At 39.8% G+C, this 21,893-nt stretch overlaps 2 protein-coding genes across 2 annotated transcripts in view; one reads left to right on the forward strand and one right to left on the reverse strand.

Moving 5' to 3' along the window:
* Nucleotides 1–1,768: 1,768 nt before the first annotated feature.
* LOC126585425 (uncharacterized) overlaps nt 1,769–21,893 on the forward strand; it is an 88,335-nt gene continuing 68,210 nt past the window's right edge. Inside the window, exon 1 of the mRNA XM_050249857.1 lies at nt 1,769–2,171. Coding sequence (XP_050105814.1) covers nt 1,913–2,171 — 259 coding nt within the window. The 5' untranslated portion in view covers nt 1,769–1,912. The remainder of the gene's footprint in view (nt 2,172–21,893) is intronic.
* On the reverse strand, nt 6,598–8,524 carry LOC126585423 (probable caffeine synthase MTL2). The gene is made up of 4 exons (XM_050249856.1): nt 8,411–8,524; nt 7,848–8,246; nt 7,489–7,749; nt 6,598–7,066 (listed from the first exon to the last, which is right to left on the reverse strand). Exons 1-4 carry the CDS (start codon nt 8,483–8,485, stop codon nt 6,707–6,709), a joined length of 1,095 nt encoding a protein of 364 aa, XP_050105813.1. The 5' UTR covers nt 8,486–8,524; the 3' UTR covers nt 6,598–6,706.

The following is a 21,893-nucleotide window of genomic DNA, read 5'->3' on the forward strand; positions in this document are numbered from 1 at the left end:
GAGTCTCCCTAACATCAAGTAATAATGCTATTCCTTTACCCTGCTTGGTCATAGCACGGTAGTGGGAGCTGCCAGCTTCACAAGTTTTAACTCTGTCAGAGCACTTTGAAAAAGTGGTCTGTGGTATCTGGAAAGCTGATGTTGCGTGTGAAGATTACAGACAAGCTTTATCCAAGGAGATCTGGCTCTTGAAGTTGGGAAAGTGGTGCCTCTTCGGTTTTCGAACAAGCAATCCTGTCGGGGATCTGGCTATCGAGATTCGGAGAACGATGCCTCTTCGATTTTTGAGAAAGCAATCCTGCTGGGGGTCTGGCTCTCGAGATTCGGAGAGCGGTGTCTTCGATTTTTGAGAAAGTAATCATGTTGGGAGTCTGGCTCTCGAGATTCGGAGGGCGGTGCCTCTTCGATTTTGGAGCAAGCAATCTTGTTGGGAGTGTTTTCTCGAATGTGAGTAAAGGTTGGGCATGTTTGCTAGTCTACCTTGCCACGAAGCACAGAGGTTGACACACAGGGACTTTCCAATTATCCAGCAGTGGTACTGTTCCTTTACCCTCTCTTCGATTTTTGAGAAAGTAATCATGTTAGGAGTCTGGCTCTCAAGATTCGGGGGGCGGTGCCTCTTCGATTTTGGAGCAAGCAATCTTGTTGGGGGTGTTTTCTCGAATGTGAGTAAAGGTTGGGCATGTTTGCTAGTCTACCTTGCCACGAAGCACAGAGGTTGACACACAGGGACTTTCCAATTATCCAGCAGTGGTACTGTTCTTTTACCCTCTCTTCGATTTTTGAGAAAGTAATCATGTTGGGAGTCTGGCTCTCGAGATTTGGAGGGCGATGCCTCTTCGATTTTGGTGCAAGCAATCTTGTTGGGAGTGTTTTCTCAAATGTGAGTAAAGGTTGGGCATGTTTGCTAGTCTACCTTGCCACGAAGCACAGAGGTTGACACACCGGGACTTTCCAATTATCCAGCAGTGGTACTGTTCCTTTACCCTTGTGGGTAATAATATGGTAGCTAGGCCTTCAAAATTTATGTGTCTACACTTTGTTAGTGTTGTTTCTTTGCTATTCTTTTACCCTTCTTGGTCAGAGCGATGTAGTGAGAGCTGCAAGCTTCACGTGTCTCAACTTTGTCAGAGAACTTTGGCAAAGTTATATGTGGTACCCATGAGCTACTGTTGCGTGTGGGAAGTGGGTGAGTGAACAGTTCGATTCATGTGCTTTCTACTTCGCCAGAAATCTTCGACAGAATGCCCATAATTTCCGCAAAGCTGAGTGTGCGTGTGACAGGTGCTGACAGGGCTGGAAAAGTAGTCTCAACTTTGTCATAGAACTTTGGCAAAGTCATATGTGGTACCCATGAGCTACTGTTGCGTGTGGGAAGTGCGTGATTGAACAGTACGATTCATGTGCTTTCTACTTCGCCAGAAATCTTCGACAGAATGCCTATAATTTCCGCAAAGCTGAGTGCGTGTGACAGGTGCTGACAAGGCTGGAAAAGTAGGTGCCTCTTCGATTTCTGAGATCGGCCCTCGTGGTCTTTGAGCAGCCCAGCTTTTGAGAAAGCAAACCTCTTCGATTTCTGGGATCGGCCCTCGTGGTCTCTGAGCAGCCCAGCTTTTGAGAAAGCAAACCTCTTCGATTTTTGAGATCGGCCTTCGTGGTCTTTGAGCAACCCAGTTTTTGAGAAAGCAAACGCCTCTTCGATTTCTGAGATCGACCCTCGTGGTCTCTGAGCCGCCCAGCTTTTGAGAAAGCAAACGCCTTTTCGATTTCTGAAGCTTCGTCGAGTGCAGATTTTTATAGGGGCTGACATTAAGTTCCAAAGCACACTTGAATATCCACCAGTAGAAGCTCCATTCTTGCACTTCTAAGATCTTGATTTGTCCGACCTCTTCTCTCTTCAACACCTTTGAAAATGTCTGGCCCCTCCGACCGTCGTTTTGACTTGAACCTTGTTGAAGAGGCAGCCCCGCCTTCTCCAGACAACATATGGCGCCCATCCTTCGTCTCCCCTACTGGTCCTCTTACCGTTGGGGATTCCGTGATGAAGAATGATATGACCGCTGCGGTAGTGGCCAGGAACCTTCTCACTCCCAAAGATAACCGACTACTTTCCAAACGGTCTGATGAGTTGGCTGTTAAGGATTCTCTGGCTCTTAGTGTTCAGTGTGCAGGTTCTGTGTCTAATATGGCCCAACGCCTATTTACTCGAACCCGCCAAGTTGAATCATTGGCGGCTGAAGTGATGAGTCTCAAACAAGAGATTAGAGGGCTCAAGCATGAGAATAAACAGTTGCACCGGCTCGCACATGACTATGCTACAAACATGAAGAGGAAGCTTGACCAGATGAAGGAATCTGATGGTCAGGTTTTACTTGATCATCAGAGATTTGTGGGTTTGTTCCAAAGGCATTTATTGCCTTCGTCTTCTGGGGCTGTACCGCGTAATGAAGCTCCAAATGATCAACCTCTGATGCCTCCTCCTTCTAGGGTTCTGTCCAGTACTGAGGCTCCGAATGATCCCCCTCCGGTGCCTTCTCTTTCTGGGGCTTTACCGACTGCTGAGACTTCTCCTAAGCAACCTTTGTGAAGGCTCCCTCTTGTTTGTTTATTTTGACTCAAGTATATGTACATATTTGTAACTTATCGGGGATATCAATAAATAAGCTTTCCTTCATTTCAACGTATTGTGTTAAATCACCAAAGCCTTCTTCGCTAAGTTCTTTGAATTTTCTTTTGTTGAAGTTTGTATGTTGAAGCTTTGTGAGTGGAGCATGTAGGTTGAGGTAGTGTTCCCTTAATTTCCTGAGCGAGGACAACTTCTCGGTTGGAGACTTGGAAAATCCAAGTCATTGAGTGGGATCGGGTATATGAATCTTAGAACGCCATTGTGTTCTGTCCTGTGTCATGTCCTCCGTTAGATCCAAGTACTCTAAGTCTTTTCTTAGGGTCTCTCTCAAAGTTTTCCTAGGTCTTCCTCTACCCCTTCGGCCCTGAACCTCTGTCCCATAGTCGCATCTTCTAATCGGAGCGTCAGTATGCCTTCTTTGCACATGTCCAAACCACCGTAACCGATTTTCTCTCATCTTTCCTTCAATTTCGGCTACTCCTACTTTACCCCGGATATCTTCATTCCTAATCTTATCCTTTCTCGTGTGCCCACACATCCAACGAAGCATCCTCATCTCCGCTACACCCATTTTGTGTACGTGTTGATGCTTCACCGCCCAACATTCTGTGCCATACAGCATCGCCGGCCTTATTGTCGTCCTATAAAATTTTCCCTTGAGCTTCAGTGGCATACGGCGGTCACACAACACGCCGGATGCACTCTTCCACTTCATCCATCCAGCTTGTATTCTATGGTTGAGATCTCCATCTAATTCTCCGTTCTTTTGCAAAATAGATCCTAGGTAACGAAAATTGTCGCTCTTTGGTATTTCTTGATCTCCGATCCTCACCCCTAACTCGTTTTGGCCTCCATTTGCACTGAACTTGCACTCCATATATTCTGTCTTTGATCGGCTTAGGCGAAGACCTTTAGATTCCAACACTTCTCTCCAAAGTTTAAGCTTTGCATTTACCCCTTCCTGAGTTTCATCTATCAACACTATATCGTCTGCGAAAAGCATACACCAAGGAATATCATCTTGAATATGTCCTGTTAACTCATCCATTACCAACACAAAAAGGTAAGGACTTAAGGATGAGCCTTGATGTAATCCTACAGTTATGGGAAAGCTTTCGGTTTGTCCTTCATGAGTTCTTACGGCAGTCTTTGCTCCTTCATACATATCCTGTATAGTTTGGATATATGCTACTCGTACTCCTTTCTTCTCTAAAATCCTCCAAAGAATGTCTCTTGGGACCCTATCATACGCTTTTTCCAAATCTATAAAGACCATGTGTAAATCCTTTTTCCCATCTCTATATCTTTCCATCAATCTTCGTAAGAGATAAATTGCCTCCATGGTTGAGCGCCCTGGCATGAACCCGAATTGGTTGTTCGAAACCCGTGTCTCTTGCCTCAATCTATGCTCAATGACTCTCTCCCAGAGCTTCATTGTATGACTCATTAGCTTAATACCCCTATAGTTCATGCAATTTTGTACATCGCCCTTATTCTTGTAGATAGGCACCAAAGTGCTCGTTCGCCACTCATTTGGCATCTTCTTCGTTTTCAAAATCCTATTGAAAAGGTCAGTGAGCCATGTTATACCTGTCTCTCCCAAAACTTTCCACACTTCGATTGGTATATCGTCTGGGCCTACTGCTTTTCTATGTTTCATCTTCTTCAAAGCTACAACCACTTCTTCCTTCCGGATTCTACGATAAAAAGAGTAGTTTCTACACTCTTCTGAGTTACTCAACTCCCCTAAAGAATCACTCATTTCATGTCCTTCATTGAAAAGATTATGAAAATAACCTTTCCATCTGTCTTTAACCGCGTTCTCTGTAGCAAGAACCTTTCCATCCTCATCCTTGATGCACCTCACTTGGTTTAGGTCCCTTGTCTTCTTTTCCCTTGCTCTAGCTAGTTTATAGATATCCAACTCTCCTTCTTTGGTATCTAGTCGCTTATACATATCGTCATAAGCCGCTAACTTAGCTTCTCTCACAACTTTCTTCGCCTCTTGCTTCGCTTTTCTATACCTTTCACCATTTTCATCGGTTCTATCCTTGTATAAGGCTTTACAACATTCCTTCTTAGCCTTCACCTTTGTTTGTACCTCCTCATTCCATCACCAAGATTCCTTTTGGTGTGGGGCAAAGCCCTTGGACTCTCCTAATACCTCTTTTGCTACTTTTCGGATACAACTAGCCATGGAATCCCACATTTGGTTAGCTTCCCCCTCTCTATCCCACACACACTGGGTGATTATTTTCTCTTTGAAAATGGCTTGTTTTTCTTCTTTTAGATTCCACTATCTAATCCTTGGGCACTTCCAAGTCTTGTTCTTTTTTCTCACTCTTTTGATATGTACATCCATCACCAACAAGCGATGTTGATTAGCCACGCTCTCTCCTGGTATAATTTTGCAATCCTTACAAGTTATACGATCCTCTTTCCTCATTAGAAGAAAATCTATTTGTGTTTTTGACGACCCACTCTTGTAGGTGATCACATGTTCTTCTCTCTTCTTAAAGAAGGTGTTGGTTAAGAAGAGATCATATGCCATTGCAAAATCCAAGATAGCTTCCCCATCCTCGTTTCTCTCCCCAAAACCATGGCCACCATGAAAACCTCCATAGTTGCCTGTCTCCCTGCCCACGTGTCCATTTAAATCTCCTCCTATAAATAACTTCTCCGTCTGAGCAATTCCTTGCACCAAGTCTCCAAGGTCTTCCCAAAATTTCTCCTTCGAACTCGTATCCAACCCTACTTGAGGTGCGTACGCACTAATCACATTGATAAGTTCTTGTCCTATTACAATCTTGATTGCCATGATTCTATCTCCTACCCTCTTGACATCTACAACATCTTGTGTCAAGGTCTTGTCCACGATGATGCCAACACCGTTTCTCGTTCTATTTGTGCCCGAATACCATAGTTTAAACCCTGAGTTTTCTAGATCCTTTGCCTTACGCCCAACCCACTTAGTTTCTTGTAGGCACATAATATTTATCCTTCTCCTCACCATAACTTCTACTACTTCCATAGATTTTCCCGTCAAGGTTCCTATATTCCACGTTCCTAAACGCATTTTGCTCTCTTGAACTCTACCCTTCTGTCCTAGCTTCTTCACCCTTCCCCGTCTAATAGGATCAAAGTACTTCTTTTGTGTGTCCCGTGTAAAGTTGATAGGAGCATATGCTCCCAAACAACTTTGAGTGGAGTCGTTCGAAAAGAAGTTTCTATAGCCCCCTTGCTCATTTAACACTGCATCCGGGTGCCGATGGAGATACAGCGACCCTTGCTCACTTATCACTGTGCTCGGGCCACACAGCGCGCCACTTACGGGTGACGCCCTAGCTTTAACGCGATTTCGTTCTGGATTCATTTTCATAAGGATTCGACGTAATCATGGAGTGCCGGCTGTCGACTACCTGACGCCCTCCCCCTCCTCCTTTATCCGGGCTTGGGACCGGCAATGAAAGATAAACTTACACGGCGGAGTTTGGTTTAATTTTGTATTAAAATAATAAAATTAAATTGATATAAAAAAATGTAATGAAGAGAAAAATAAATAAAAATAAAATATACATTGAGGTGTTTTAATGTATCTTAAAGTCTCATTGACCAATTTATAATTCCAATAAATTTGATTGGCCTATTGTTAATATCATAACTTTTAATTGATTTTATACAAAATCATCCTTTATTTTTTTCAAGATACATAAAAAGACCAAGGAAAGGGATCCTCTCCTGGTCCCTTCCACCATATCCACCAATCCGGACCCATGAAATTTGATCAAATGACTAAAGTTATTATAATTTTTAAAGGATACCTCTGTTTTTTAGCCGTTAGATCAAATTTTAAGGACCCAGATTGGTAAATTTGGTGGAAGGGAACCGGACAAGATCCTTTCCAAAGACCAAAGCTCTCTCTTCGGTTCATCTTCCTCGTTTTACTGAAAGGTTGCTGATCTCTACAGTAGTTAATAGTAAGCAAATTTATTTCTTATAATGAAGTACAAAACATGAAATGGAGAATGATAAAAAGAACAATATAACCTAAATCTTGTTCTCTTTGCATATTCATTTTATTCAACGCTTCTTTGTCAACGAGATAACCAGGTTAATGTACTGGCAATTCTCCATTTCCATGTGATCAAGGACATCTTCTTCGAACCGGCGAAACAAATCGTCCATAGCTTCATCTCCGAATTGGGTTGCCAGAATAGGCTCTCCCACAGCCCTTATATCAGTGGCAATTACGGCAGCCCTGGCCTTTTTATCAAGGCCACTGTCAGCATGCTTTATATAAGAGTCCCAATCATTTTTGAAAACTTCAAGGCTTTGCAAAGTAAAAGATCCTTCCGCCTCGATCATATCTTCAACTTCCTTTGTTGTAGGTGCATAATATGGCAGATCGAATGTGTCCAATTTTTCCTCCTCAATCAAACCCTAAAATTCATCAAATTAAATAAAGTTAGTAATTTGTAAAGCAATTATTGAAGGAAACACATAAGTTGTTAGACTTTGTTGGAAAATTAGGATTCTTAAGATTAGGGTTCGCTTTAGTCTGCTTGAGTTTTCTATATAAATAGTAATTTTTTGCAACTTTTTAGAGTAACAAATCAGTCATAATGTAGTTCTCAATTTGTAGCCGTATCGGCCATTTTTTATTTATTTTTGTTGGTTCCATCTCTATTATAGATATTCCTAAAAATGTCGAACTATTTTTAACAATTTTATATGGAAGTGCTAATTATTAAGCTTTTGCGATAGTGCATAAACTAATGTGGATGGGATTTAGTTGGTTTAAATTATTTTGTTCCTACTTGGTATGTAGATTTTTCTGCTTAATAATCTAGGCCACAAATCACCTCTAAAACCATATCATTGAGTTTAAGTCCGACAACTTCCCAAATGCAAAGTGGATCATGGCTCTTTATGCTGCCCATTGTTGTGAGGACCATACTTCCTCCGGAGACCTGCTCTTCTGCTCGTGACCTCAAAAACACTGTGAAGTCCTTTTTGAATTGCTCCAAATACAGCTTATACACATCATGCGGGCTTGTCTTCGCTATATATATGTTCTGCTTGTTTAGTCCCTCTCCGTCCTTGGTGATCAAACCTTTTGGAGCCTACACAGTACGTTTTATCATAATAAAACCATGATTAATTAAACCAGAACGACAAATATTAGTAAGTGTTTGAGTGGTCAAAAGAACAATTCACGTACCTCAGAGATCCACATAAGGGCATAATTAGAGTGAATAAAGTGGAGAGAATTGTTTGGAAAGAGCCTGCCATAGAAAGAACCAGGCATTGCAGTAACGAAACATGGCCCTAACTTCTGTTCTTCCTCAAATTTCTTATAGAACCCTGGCAATGACCTGAACACAGTGTTGAAATCGTTCCCGGGAAGATCATTCAAGAAGACTTGGATGGTAGGAGATGGACGGTTCAGTTTTTGGAAAGCGGCATGGATGTTGTGTATGATATCTGATACCACCAAAAGGGTGTTGGGTCCGGAAGAGCATCCCAAGTCTGCTATTTTCAAACAGTCAGAGAAGAGTTTGCTGCAAAGCTGCTCTATGCTTGCATTAACTATGGGCTTCACCAATGAAATCACAGCTCTCTGAAATAAATTTTAGATAGCTGAATATTATTAAAATTTTCTTAATTTTATGAAAACAAGTCCTTGTCATTAAAAAGGTTCATTAAAATCGAATATGAGCTAGGAAAGTATATACAGAGCTCAAGTAAAATAAGAAAGAAATAGAGAAACGGATGGAGACTAACTGGATGTAGTGAGTTGCTTGCATAGCTTGTTTTCCCAACTCCTCCATTCATGTGAAGCACTTGCTCTAGCTCCATTTTAGTTTGAGTTCTCGAATAATGCCTCTGCGTACTCTTGCTTTTGGTGCCTATTCTGCCATAAGAGTTGCATATATTTATAGCAATGCGATACTTTGGATGTACTCCCCAGTTATTGAGAAATTTTTCCAAGTACCTATAACATATGCTGACCTGGAATTCCACTAATAAATATTTGACACTTGTGTATCTTATTCTTTTAAATGAAAAAATTGACAATTATTTAAATATAAACTCAAAATGATATCAGCGGCTTACGAGCATGACGATGCTGAACCACCCACACTAGACTTGGCATTCGTGTCGTATTTTCCGTGTTCGTGTCGTTTTCGTGTCATACCTGATATCTTAACGGGTCGTGTCGTGTAACATCCGTTAAAATAAACGGGTAAAATGCCCCGACCCGAAATCGACCCGATAATATTAACAGGTAATATGACCCGACCCGTTACCCGTTAAGGAAAATATATTTTAAACCAATAAATAATCAAATGAAAAACATAATACTAAATAAGTATATACATTTTATATTATCACATCCAAAACATAAAAACACAATTTTGTTTTAAGTATATTTTCGCTTACCTAAAGTCTTTAATAGTTTTTTAATTAATGTAGAAGTGTAAAAAAATATGGAAAAAATATATATAAACACTCGTAATGACAAGTTTTATAACTTTCATGAAGAGCTTAACTTCGAAATTCGCCACTATAATCATATAATTCATAGATCAAAATTTAACCGTTGATTGTTGTTTACATTTATGCTTCATTGTTCTCATCAAATTTCGTTTTTTTAGATTTTCTTTTTTGAAAACATGATCTATTAGAGGGTGCAGGTAGATGAACGGTTTGAATCGTTGATATTATATTTAGAATTTTACGGTTAGTGAAAATATTGCTTGATGTTTATAAAGTTTCTACAAATTATATGATATTGACTCATATTTCAGTTAACCGTAGATATCGAAACGTGATATCATCTTCTTACATCCGCCAGATGATCATGTTTTCAAAAAATAAAATTTTCAAAATGAAATTCAGTAAGAAGAATAAAGCGTAAATAACAATCAATGGTTAAATAAATTTAAGGTTTCACTACTACAAAATTATCTATTGCTGGCGGTCCAAAAACTTTTTTCAACGATCCAACCGTCAAACTTATTTGTACACATTCCAAGATTGCATACTTAAAAAATCGTAAAAAACAAACATTCAGAGCTTACGTAACAGAACAAAAGTTTTCGACGGTTATAAACGAAAAATCACAATTTAACGGTTATTTTAGCTCCGATTTTAATGAATTTTTACAGATACACTCCTCGACCCTATAAGAATGTAATGAATAAATTTGATCTTTAATTTAAAGTATTTACAATAGTGGATACCACAAAAACTTATTTTATACTTAATAGAAGTATAATATTAACTCTAAGTGTTTGTTTAATCTACCGTTTTGACACAATATGCATTCTACAAAAAAAAAATTCAACGATCCAACCGTCACACTTATTTGTACACATTCCGAGATCGCATATGTAAAAAATCGTAAAAAACAAACATTCAGAGATTACGTAATGGAACAAAAGTTTTCGACGGTTACAAACGAAAAATCACAATTTAACGGTTATTTTATCTCCGATTTTGATACTTTTTTACAGATAGACTCCTCGACCTATAAGAATGTAATGAATAAATTTGATCTTTAATTTAAAGTATTTACACTAGTGGATACCACAAAAACTTATTTTATACTTAATAGAAGTATAATATTAACTCTAAGTGTTTGTTTAATTTACTGTTTTGACGCAATATGCATTCTACAAAAATATTTTCAACGATCCAACCGTCAAACTTATTTGTATACATTCCGAGATCGCATACGTAAAAAATCATAAAAAAAATATTCAGAGATTACGTAACAGAACAAAAGTTTTCGACGGTTATAAATGAAAAATCACAATTTAACGCTTATTTTAGCTTCGATTTTGATGGTTTTTACAAATACACTCCTCGACCCTATAAGAATGTAATGAATAAATTTGATCTTTAATTTAAAGTATTTACACTAGTGGATACCACAAAAACTTATTTTATACTTAATAGAAGTATAATATTAACTATAAGTGTTTGTTTAATCTACCGTTTTGACGCAATATGCATTCAACGAAACTTTTTTCAACGATCTAACCGTCAAACTTATTTGTACACATTCCGAGATCCCATACGTAAAAAATCGTAAAAAACAAACATTCAAAGATTACGTAATGGAACAAAAGTTTTCGACGGTTATAAACGAAAAATCACAATTTAACGGCTATTTTATCTCTGATTTTGATGATTTTTTACAGATACACTCCTCGACACTATAAGAATGTAATGAATAAATTTGATCTTTAATTTAAAGCATTTACATTTTTTTATATATGAGTTATTGTATATATATATATATATTTACATTTTTTACACTTCTACAATAATTATTATTAATTTTATTAATTTTGCCCTCAAATAAAAAACATTATTCATGAGGGTTTGAAGGATTTTAAAAATCTAAACGATAATATAAGTGTAACAATTATCTATTCGTAGTGGAATAATGATAAATCACAAGTGTTTATATATTATTTCACATTTTTCATACTTGTATGTATGTCTTCTTAGTTCTTGCATATACAAATACTATACTAGTATATTTTAATTTTGGACAAGAATATGTTATGTAAAATTTATCCTAGTAATGATAATAAGGAACTCTCATAATAAAAATAAATAATGACTAAAACTTTTTTTTTATTTTTTTTATAATTTATGTAGAACGATAATACAAAACTATATATTTAATATAGAATATATTGTATATATTAATATGACTATTGTATTTTATAATAAATCTTTTAGTAATTAAACTTTAAAATTATTAAAATAATTTTTTTCTTAACGGGTCGAAACGGGTTACCCACGTGTTACCCGCGTGTATACCTATTAAGAACCCGTTATTAACGGGTTCTTAACGGGTCACCCGATAGTGACCCGATAAGTTATCGTATTGACCCGAAACCCGTTATTTTCGTATTGTTTTCGTGTCGTGTCAAAAACTGCCAAGTCTAACCCACACCCACCTCCATCCCCGGTTGGCGATTTTTCTGGCATCATCATCCCTTCTCTCTGTTCGACTTTCTCTTTCATTCCTTTCCCCTCTCTCTCTCTCTCTCTCTCCCACTCTTACATATACATGGAACCCAGAGATTGTCAGCGGCGACTCCAACTCAAATTTGTTGTCGTCAATCTCGATCCATCAGCCGTAGGAGGATAGGTGTCAGATGCCTATTAGTGGGGAACTCCAGGTCAGCATGTGTGCTGGAAAATTTCTCCTAGCTATCAACATTCTTTAAATAAAACCTTGTTAGTTTTCAGTTTTTTATCGAAGTCTCTGATTTTAATGTAACTATTTCTATGTAAGATATTATATTTTTTAAATTAAAAGTTAAAATTTATAGTTGTTTATATATATATATATATATATATATATATATATATATATATATAAACATAAGTACATTAATTAAAATTAACCAAACAATTATTGTATGGAGGCCTCCAAATCTTTGCATTTCATTGCATAAATATATATGTGTGTGTAAACATAAGTACATTTATTACAAATTATTGTATGGAGGCCTCGAAATCTTTGCATTTCATTGCATAAATATATATGTGTGTGTAAACATAAGTACATTTATTACAAATTATTGTATGGAGGCCTCGAAATCTTTGCATTTCCCCAATGCATGATAAGCAAATCTTTGCATAAATATATGTGTGTGTGTAAACATAAGTACATTTATTAAAAATTATTGTATGGAGGCCTCCGAATCTCTGCATTTCCCCAATGCATCATAAGCAAATCTTTGCATTTTATATTGTACGCACACACACACACACACGCACGCACGCACGCACGTAGCTATTTTGGCATCATTAGAGGATCTACACCAATCAAAGGTTGGTATATGATGCACAGTAAAATTTGTCGTTTACTCTCGGAAGAAGCTTAAAATTTGATCCCAAAATTTTGTCGTTTACCCCTGGAAGAATCTTAAAATTTGATCCCATGTTGGATATTGTGGTCTATGAATATGATCAACTAATTAAGGCACAATTCCGAAGAATTCACTATTTAAGGGCATGTCATTAGGCCAGATAATTTTTGACATGACCCGATAAGTTGATTCGACACGATACGAAATTAATAGGTGTTCAGGTCGACACGATAACGAATCGGATTGTTATCGGTAACTCGATAAGCACATGTTAAAATAACGGGTTGATTCGGGTATACACGTAGGTAACACGATACACGATAAGCAAAATATTAATTTTATAATTTTATAACCCTAAAAAATACTATATATATATATATTAATTTAACTATAATAATTATAATAATTATATACATACTATAATAATTATACCCCAAGATATTAACTATAATAATTATATATATATAATTTTAAATTAAATTTTATACCCCAAAAAACTTTAATAATTATACGTACAAAATAAATAGATTTAAATCTACTTAATAAATATATATATACCATTGAAATTGATGGGATATGAATTATACGAAACTAATTTCAACGATCCAACCGTCAAACTTGTTTGCATATGCTTCGAGATCGCATCATTAAAAAATCGAAACAAACAAACATTCAGACATCAAGTAACCGAACAAAACTTTTTGACAGTTATAAAACGAAAAATCACGATTTAACGGTTATTTTAACTCTGATTTTTATGATTTTTTACAGCTACACTCCTTGATCCTATATGAATACAATGAATGAATTCGATCTTCAATTTAAAATATTTACACTAGTGGATACCACAAAATCTTATGTTATACTTAATGAAAGTATGAATAAACTCTTAAGTGTTAGTGAATCTATTGTTTTGATGGGATACACATTCTACTAAACTAGTTTCAACGATCCAATCGTCAAACACATTTGAATATACTTCGAGATCGCATATGCTAAAAATTGCAAAAAACAAACACTCAGAGATTAAGTAACGGAACAAAATTTTTCGACGGTTATAAAATGAAAAATCACGATTTAACGGTTATTTTAACTCCGATTTTAATGATTTTTTACAGCTACACTCCTTGACCCTATATGAATACAATGAACGAATTCGATCTTCAATTTAAAATATTTACACTGGTGGATACCACAAAATCTTACGTTATACTTAATGAAAGTATGAATAAACTCTTAAGTGTTAGTGAATCTATTGTTTTGATGGGATACGCATTCTACGAAACTAGTTTCAACGATCCAACCGTCAAACATGTTCATACATACTTCGAGATCGCATACGCCAAAAATTGCAAAAAAACAAACATATAGAGATCAAGTAACAGGACAAAACCTTTCAACGGTTATAAAAAGAAAAATCACGATTTAACGGTTATTTTAACTCCGATTTTGATGATTTTTTACAGCTACACTCCTTGAACCTATGTGAATACAACGAAAGAATTCGATCTTCAATTTAAAATATTTACACTAGTGGATACCACAAAATCTTATGTTATACTTAATATGAATAAACTCGTAAGTGTTAGTGAATCTATTGTTTTGATGGGATATGCATTCTACAAAACTAGTTTCAACGATCCAATCGTCAAACATGTTTGTATATTCTTCGAGATAGCATACGCCAAAAATTGCAAAAAACAAACATATAGAGATCAAGTAACGCGGAAAAACCATTCGACGGTTATAAAAAGAAAAATCACGATTTAACGGTTATTTTAACTCCGATTTTGATGATTCTTTCTAGCTACATTCCTTGACCCTATATGAATACAATTAATGAATTCAATCTTCAATTTAAAATATTTACACGAGTGGATACCACAAAATCTTATGTTATACTTAATGAAATTATGAATAAACTCTTAAATATTAGTGAATCTATTGTATTGATGGGATACGCATTCTACGAAACTAGTTTCAAGGATCCAACCATCAAACATGATTGTATATACTTCGAGATCGCATACGCCAAAAATTGCAAAAAACAAACATATAGAGATCAAGTAACGGGAAAAAATCTTTCGACGGGTATAAAAAAAAAATCACGATTTAACGGTTATTTTAACTTCAATTTTGATGATTCTTTACAGCTATACTCCTTGACCCTATATGAATACAATGAATGAATTCAATCTTCAATTTAAAATATTTACACTAGTGGATACCACAAAATCTTATGTTATACTTAATGAAATTATGAATAAACTTGTAAATGATAGCGAATCTAATGTTTTGATGGGATACGCATTCTACGAAACTAGTTTCAACGATCCAACCATCAAACATGATTGTATATACTTCGAGATCGCATACACCAAAAATTGAAAAAAATCAAACATATAAAGATCAATTAACGGGACAAAGCTTTTCGACAATTATAAAAAAAAAAATCACGACTTAACGGTTATTTTAACTCCGATTTTGATGATTTTTTACAGCTATACTCCTTGACCCTATATGAATACAATGAATGAATTCGATCTTCAATTTAAAATATTTACACTAGTGGATACCACAAAATTTTATGTTAATACTTAATTGAAGTATGAATAAACTCTTAAGTGTTAGTGAATCTATTGTTTTGATGGGATACGCATTCTACAAAACTAGTTTCAACGATCCAACCGTCAAACATGATTGTATATTCTTCGAGATCGCATAAGCCAAAAATTGCAAAAAACAAACATTCAGATATCAAGTGACAGGACAAAACTTTTTGACAGTTATAAAATAAAATATCACGATTTAATGGTTATTTTAACTTCGATTTTGATTATTCTTTACAGCTACACTCCTTGACCCTATATGAATACAATGAATGAATTCAATCTTCAATTTAAAATATTTACACTAGTGGATACCACAAAATCTTATGTTATACTTAATGAAATTATGAACAAATGCTTAAATGTTAGGGAATCTATTGTTTTGATGGGATACTGTTTGGGCCCAAAATAATAGTTTGGGCCGAGGGTAGGATCATTCTCGGCCCGGGAGGCCGTGCGGCGAGAGGGCCATGGATCGTTCAGCTCGTGGGCTTCCAAGCCTAGGTCGGTTAGATCATAACGTAAGTCGAATCCTAGTACAATAGGGAGTCTCAGCGGGATCAATAACCCAGAAAGCGAATCCGGCTCAGTTAAGGACTAGGTTCACAATCCTAGTGAAGATAGGACTGGTCGAGGTGGTGTTGATCCGGAGAGGAAGACCTAGTCCGAGTAGGATTTTAACTCGGATTCAAGATCCAGTGCTATAAATAGGGGAAGCTGTGCGTCAGTCAAGCCCCCTGCAAATCAATACAAAATTGCCCTGCGCAAATTCTCATAACTTGTGATTTTTCTTTTTCTTTTTCGCTGACACATCTTCCGTTGTCATCAACAGCACTGTGGAAGCAACCAGTGATATCTTAAGTCGGCATAGATAGCTTTGTCACCGTAGAATTAGTCGGTCTCGCAGTATCTTCCGTTGGCATCAACAGCACTGCGGTGAGAACGATTGATTACCTATCCAAGTCTCGGTCGAGAAGGATTTCTGAATCCTTATTGGTCGAGGTCATCTCATCAGCCTTCTTGGCGAAGTGAGGTGTTACAAGTTATTACATTCGGCACGTTGAAAGCCGAATTTGATATTGAACTTCGTAAAAATAGTAACCTTGTCTTCAGGTTCGAGAGCCCAAGAGGCCGAGACGTGTTCCTTCCTCGGCCGCAATCGCAAGACGCAGAAGTCAGCCGCGCACCCAACGTAACATCAAAAAATTTACTCCTCGGCCGAGCTTGGCCGACGAGTTGGCACGCCCCGCAATCACCGAAGGGCGTAGTTAGCTTATAGATTACTCGGCCTGCGCGCCACGTAGGCTTGGTAGTTTTTAGGGTCAACATTTTGGCACACCCAGTGGGACCCAGTGCTAAACTACGAAGTTCATGCCAATTGAAACACGGTCGGTAAAAAAGAAAACAGCTATGGGAAAGTCGACAGCCGATTTGCCGAATCAGAGCATAGGACAAAGTGTGCCACAGACGCAGAATCCCCTTAGCGCTGTGACACCTGAGTCCACGAGCGCGACTCGCCGAGAGAGATAAGTTAATCTCGGCGGTCAACTACGCGGTCTAGAAATCCCTAATAGAAACACCTGCGTTCTCAATGAAGGGATAGTAGAGGAGTGCGATGAGGATGGTGGTGAAGGATCTGATCCACCAACAAGGTCGTTTCTTCGAAAGCGACTAGACGAGCAGTCTCGGTCAGTCGAGCAGACGTTTAGTCGAGGCATTGACAAGCTGCATGACGTGATACTCAGTTCCAATGAGCGACAAACCAGATTGCTCGAAATGCTGGTTAGTAAAGTCAGTGACAGCAGGCCTTTCGATCTTCTCCAGCACTTACCACCAGGAAATAATCCGTTACCAATTGTACCAGCCGAGCCTATTCCTGCTCGGCTCAAACCAATTGACTTGGAAAAAGGAGGAGGGTCAAATAGTAGGTCAGACGGAACCAACCAGAGGGTCGAAGCAACACCTGTTGACATGACCGAAGTTCAGCGGATGATCCGTACCCAGTCTACGTGGAAACGTTCGGATACCCGAAGGGTTTCAAGATCCCAGATTTTAGCCTTTTTACCGGTGAATCGTCCCTATCTTCGTTGGAGCACGTGGCTCGTTTCACCGCGTAATGCGGGGACGTTAATAGTGATTTCCATAAGTTACGGCTGTTCAACTTCTCATTGACCGGTTCAGCATTCGCCTGGTATATCAATCTCCCTCCTAATTCCGTCCAAAACTGGGAGGAGTTGGTCGAGAAATTCCACGAGCAGTTTTATCGGCCAGGGATGAAGATGTCAGTTTCCTAATTAGCAAGGATGGCTCAAGCATCTGATGAGTCACCAATGGATTATCTTACCAGGTTCAAATCAGCCAGGAATTGGTGCCGAATGCCTTTACCCGAAGTTGAATTTGTCAGGCTTGCTTTGAACGGCCTCGACGTTGAATACAAAAAGAAATTCTTGGGGGCAAACTTTCGGGATATGTACGAATTAGCCCAGCATGTCGAGCAGTATGATTACTTGCTCCGCGAGGAAAAGATTTCGAAAGTTCCAACTCGGGGGACGATTTACAAGAATCCTACTGTCAATTATGCATCAACCGAGGATGAATGCGTTAGTGTGGATGCAGCTGAGATAATGATAGATAAGCCATACGTTTGCAAGGCATTGACTCAAGTTGACTCTAGGGAAGTCAAAAGCCGCTCGGCCACTGAGGGAACGTTGAAACCGTCAAAAGTTTATACTTTTGATATTACAAAGGCTGACGCAATTTTTGACCAACTGTTATCAGCAAGAATCATCAAGCTTCAGCCTAGTCACAACATTCCCAAGGCCGAAGAGCTTAAAGGAAAGGTATATTGTAAATACCACAATTCAAGCAAACATACGACAAACAATTGCGTCGTGTTTTGCAACAACGTCCAAAGCTGGATTGATAATGGCAAACTGAAATTTCCAGAGAAGAAGATGAGTGTTGATACTGACCTGTTCCCCACGGCAACAGTAAATATGGTCGATGCGTGCCTACCTAAGGACAACGGGAAAGGAAAGGCTGAAGTTGTTGCGACGCAACGCTTGCGGAATCAGAATTCTCGGCCACGGTTCATGGCCGATTTTCGTTCAAACGAACCACCTACAGCTTTAACAGGACCCGCTATTGTCAAACCTATGATGGATTATAGCACCGATGAAGACAGTGGGACGACGGTTTTGTGCAGAAAATGTAGAGCAAAGGTCGACAGTGAGCCAGAGGAGAATCCCTCTTCTCTTGTAACAGAACGACCTATGGACGCAACCCGGTAAAAGGTAGCCAACGTAGGCCAACATCAAGGGGTTTTTGATAAGCTCGGTCCTAAAGTACGGATGGAAGAGACACCCCCGGTCAGGCGGCGCCTCGATTTTGATGCTTCATTCTATGACGATGATTACTATAAACATAATTCTAGCAGTTCAGAATCATCGCAGAGCCAAAAAACCTTCAAACCTCCCGAGCCTAGAGATCAACGTTGGTATACATATCATTCTTCGAAAGGCGTCTACATCGCGTTGTCCAAATCCCAGAAACGCCGGCATCAAAGGATAGATTGCATGGCCCGCCGACGGGCAGCCCAAAAAACTTCGGTCCCTAAATGGCGGCCGAAGGACACAATTGCTACAGATGATGAATGACCACCTCCAACCATTATGACAGAGTTGGCTCAAGGGAAACGGCTGGTCGACCAAGATGTCGAAACCACGTTTGAAGAGGCCGATAAACGGATCAAACTTCTTCTTCGACCAGGGGAGATGAAAGCACGCCTTGAACATTTCAGGCAAGAGGCCGAAAGCAAATTAGCCCCGCCGGCTATACAAGAACCTTTGATCAAAATTCGACGGAATTTGCATCCCCCGTTCCTCGGGGAGTCTTTGGAATATATGCGCGAATTCCATAAGAAACATTCGGCCAACGATCTGTATGGTTTGCCAAAGGCATGCCAGGACACCATTGATCTAGTCCTGACTTGTCCTGATGCCGAGCGAATCATCTAGAAAACCTCAGACCCAGGATTGAAAGCAAGGTTCCAACACATACGAGAAGCTCGTGTCCTTGGATTTGAAGTCGACCCATACACTGATATCGATGCAGCCGACCTTCCTTTCTCAATGGAGGACCTTCAGTATTTACGATATCACTTTGAAGTATTTTCGGCTGTTTCGCTCTTCGGCCTTACGACCGATGAAATAGCACGTGTTGCACGTCTGGATGCTTATCTCGACATTAGGGATGCCCGACTACACTACCAGGAGCAGGTCCAAGTCCTGACCCCAAGCACACTGTCGATTTCAACCTCACCTGAGGCAATCACGCAGAACCAACAAGTTGCCGAAGCAGCACTGCAGGATCCAACCATCTAAGAAGGAACAGAAGAGTCTCGTTGTCCAACTTTGACAACAACGGAGTCCGCAGTCGCCGACCAGCCAAGAGATGAGGCTAGCGAGGAGGGTCTTCACTCGATGGGCCCGTTAGTCCTCGATAACATGGAAATCAGTATGGTCCATGTGTTACCCGCTGATTTTCAATCAAGCACGGCTCAACCGAATTTCCTCAATGGTGATGTAGTCGCCGAAGAAGCCGGCCATGTTGATTTTGTATCTGTTGTTGAAGGTGAGTCGACAACAAAAGATGATAGTCTAAAGGCCGCTTTGGCCGAATTGTTTCCTCGTTCATCACCGGCCAACCTTCACCATTTAAAGCCGTTGTATGTGACGGCCCACATCGAGGGATATCCAGTTTCCAAAGTTTTTGTCGACTGTGGAGCTACCGTCAATATCATGCCTCTGAATATCATGAAGGCCTTACGTCGCTCGAATGACGAACTTATTCCGTCAGGGATCACAATGAGTAGTTTCGTCGGCGACAAATCCCAAACTAAAGGCGTACTTCCGTTAACTGTGAATATTACCAGTCGCACTCACATGACTGCCTTTTTCGTGGTTGATTCCAAGACCGAGTATAATGCACTGCTCGGTCGAGATTGGATTCACCAAACCAGCTGTATTCCTTCCTCATTATATCAAGTGCTTGTCTTTTGGGACGGCAACTCGGTCACTGTTCACCCGGCCGATAGCCAGCCCTTCGAAGCTAACATGATCCAAGCACAGTATTATGATGACCACGTCGGCTACATTACTTTGCAAGGCTTCAATGAAGAAGGACGGCCGACTCGGATTTCGGTTCAGAAAGCTATCGAGGTTGGCGCCGAGACTGTCCACCAGGATTCGACGCGACTCAGATTAGCCAACTTCCTCCCAGAAGCCGATGTTTGACACCGATCGGGAAACACGAAGGGCCGCGGTTTCATCTACTATGGAACGACTGCTGGCCCATTGGTATACTATATCTAAACAACCAAATTCGGGCGTCAACCTCGTCGAGTTCCTTGCCGAAGGAGATAATGGTCCTATCTTATCTCTTGATAAAATTCAAGCCGCCCCGGCCAAGCTCGAGGATCATTGGCCCCAAGTTAAGGACCCCCTGGAAGAGATTAATGTTGGGACGGCCGATGACCCACGACCTTTGTTTGTTAGTGCTTTACTTCCCCAAAAAATGAAGGACGAGTTTCGTGCCTTGCTTACGGAGTTTAAAGATTGTTTTGCTTGGAGCTACCATGAAATGCCGGCTTGGATCGTACGTTGGTCGAGCATGAATTACGCATTAAGCCCGGATGTAAACCTTTCCGTCAGCCACCTCGTCGATTCTCGACCGAAGTGCAACTCGGCATCAAGAACGAATTGGTTCGGCTTTTGAAAGCCGGGTTCATTCGGACAGCTCGATATGTCGAATGGTTGGCGAATATCGTTCCTGTTTTAAAGAAAAATGGTGCACTACGTATCTGCATCGATTTCAGAAATCTGAATCTGGCAACTCCCAAAGATGAGTATCCAATGCTGATTTCAGATCTGTTAATTGATGCCGCGGCAAATCATGCAATCTTATCCTTTATGGATGGACACGCCGGGTACAACCAGATATTCATTGCCGAAGCCGATGTGCACAAAACTGCTTTCCGTTGCCCGGGGGCGCTCGGCATTTACGAATGGGTTGTTATGCCATTCGGCCTCAAGAATGCCGGCGCCACATACCAACGGGCGATGAATACCATTTTTCATGATTTAATTGGAACCATCGTCGACGTTTATATCGACGATGTTGTCATTAAATCTAAACGTCGACGGACACATCTGGACGATCTCCGACAGGCTTTCCTCCGCATGCGTCGGCACAACCTCAAGATGAATCCTGCCAAATGTGCCTTCGGCGTATCGGCCGGGAATTTTCTTGGTTTCCTCGTGCATCACCGTGGGATTGAAGTCGATGCGAATAAGGCACGCGCAATCATCAATGCCCCACCCTCAACGACGAAGAAACAACTTCAGTCCTTACTCGGACAGATCAATTTCCTCCGTCGTTTTATTGCTAACTCGGCAGGTAAAATGAAAGCGTTCTCCACGCTTTTGAAACTCAAGGACTCAGATAAATTCGTGTGGAACGACGAGCATCAGGCGGCGTTTACGCAAATCAAAGTCTCCCTCACGAACCTACCTGTCCTGGTTCCTCCTCGGCGCAGCAAGCCTCTTAAGCTCTATATCTCGACGGTCGAAGAGTTTATCGGCTGCCTTCTCGCGCAAGACAACGACGCCGGCCGGGAGCAGGCTATTTTTTATCTCAGCCGCAATTTGAGTCAACCAGAGATCAATTATCCAGCCGTCGAGAAGCTGTGCCTGGCCG

Source organism: Malus sylvestris, chromosome 10 (genome assembly GCF_916048215.2).
Source record: "Malus sylvestris chromosome 10, drMalSylv7.2, whole genome shotgun sequence".
Taxonomy (NCBI): Eukaryota; Viridiplantae; Streptophyta; class Magnoliopsida; order Rosales; family Rosaceae; genus Malus; species Malus sylvestris.

Bases quoted from the DNA above. Each gene is read 5' to 3' on its own strand.
- LOC126585423 (XM_050249856.1), bottom strand. From the start codon at position 8,485: ATGGAGCTAGAGCAAGTGCTTCACATGAATGGAGGAGTTGGGAAAACA. The intron at 7,750-7,847 runs GTACGTGAATTG...CGTACTGTGTAG, and splicing joins CCCTTATGTGGATCTCTGAG to GCTCCAAAAGGTTTGATCAC. The intron at 7,067-7,488 runs GTGATTTGTGGC...GATGAATTTTAG, and splicing joins TCAATGATATGGTTTTAGAG to GGTTTGATTGAGGAGGAAAA.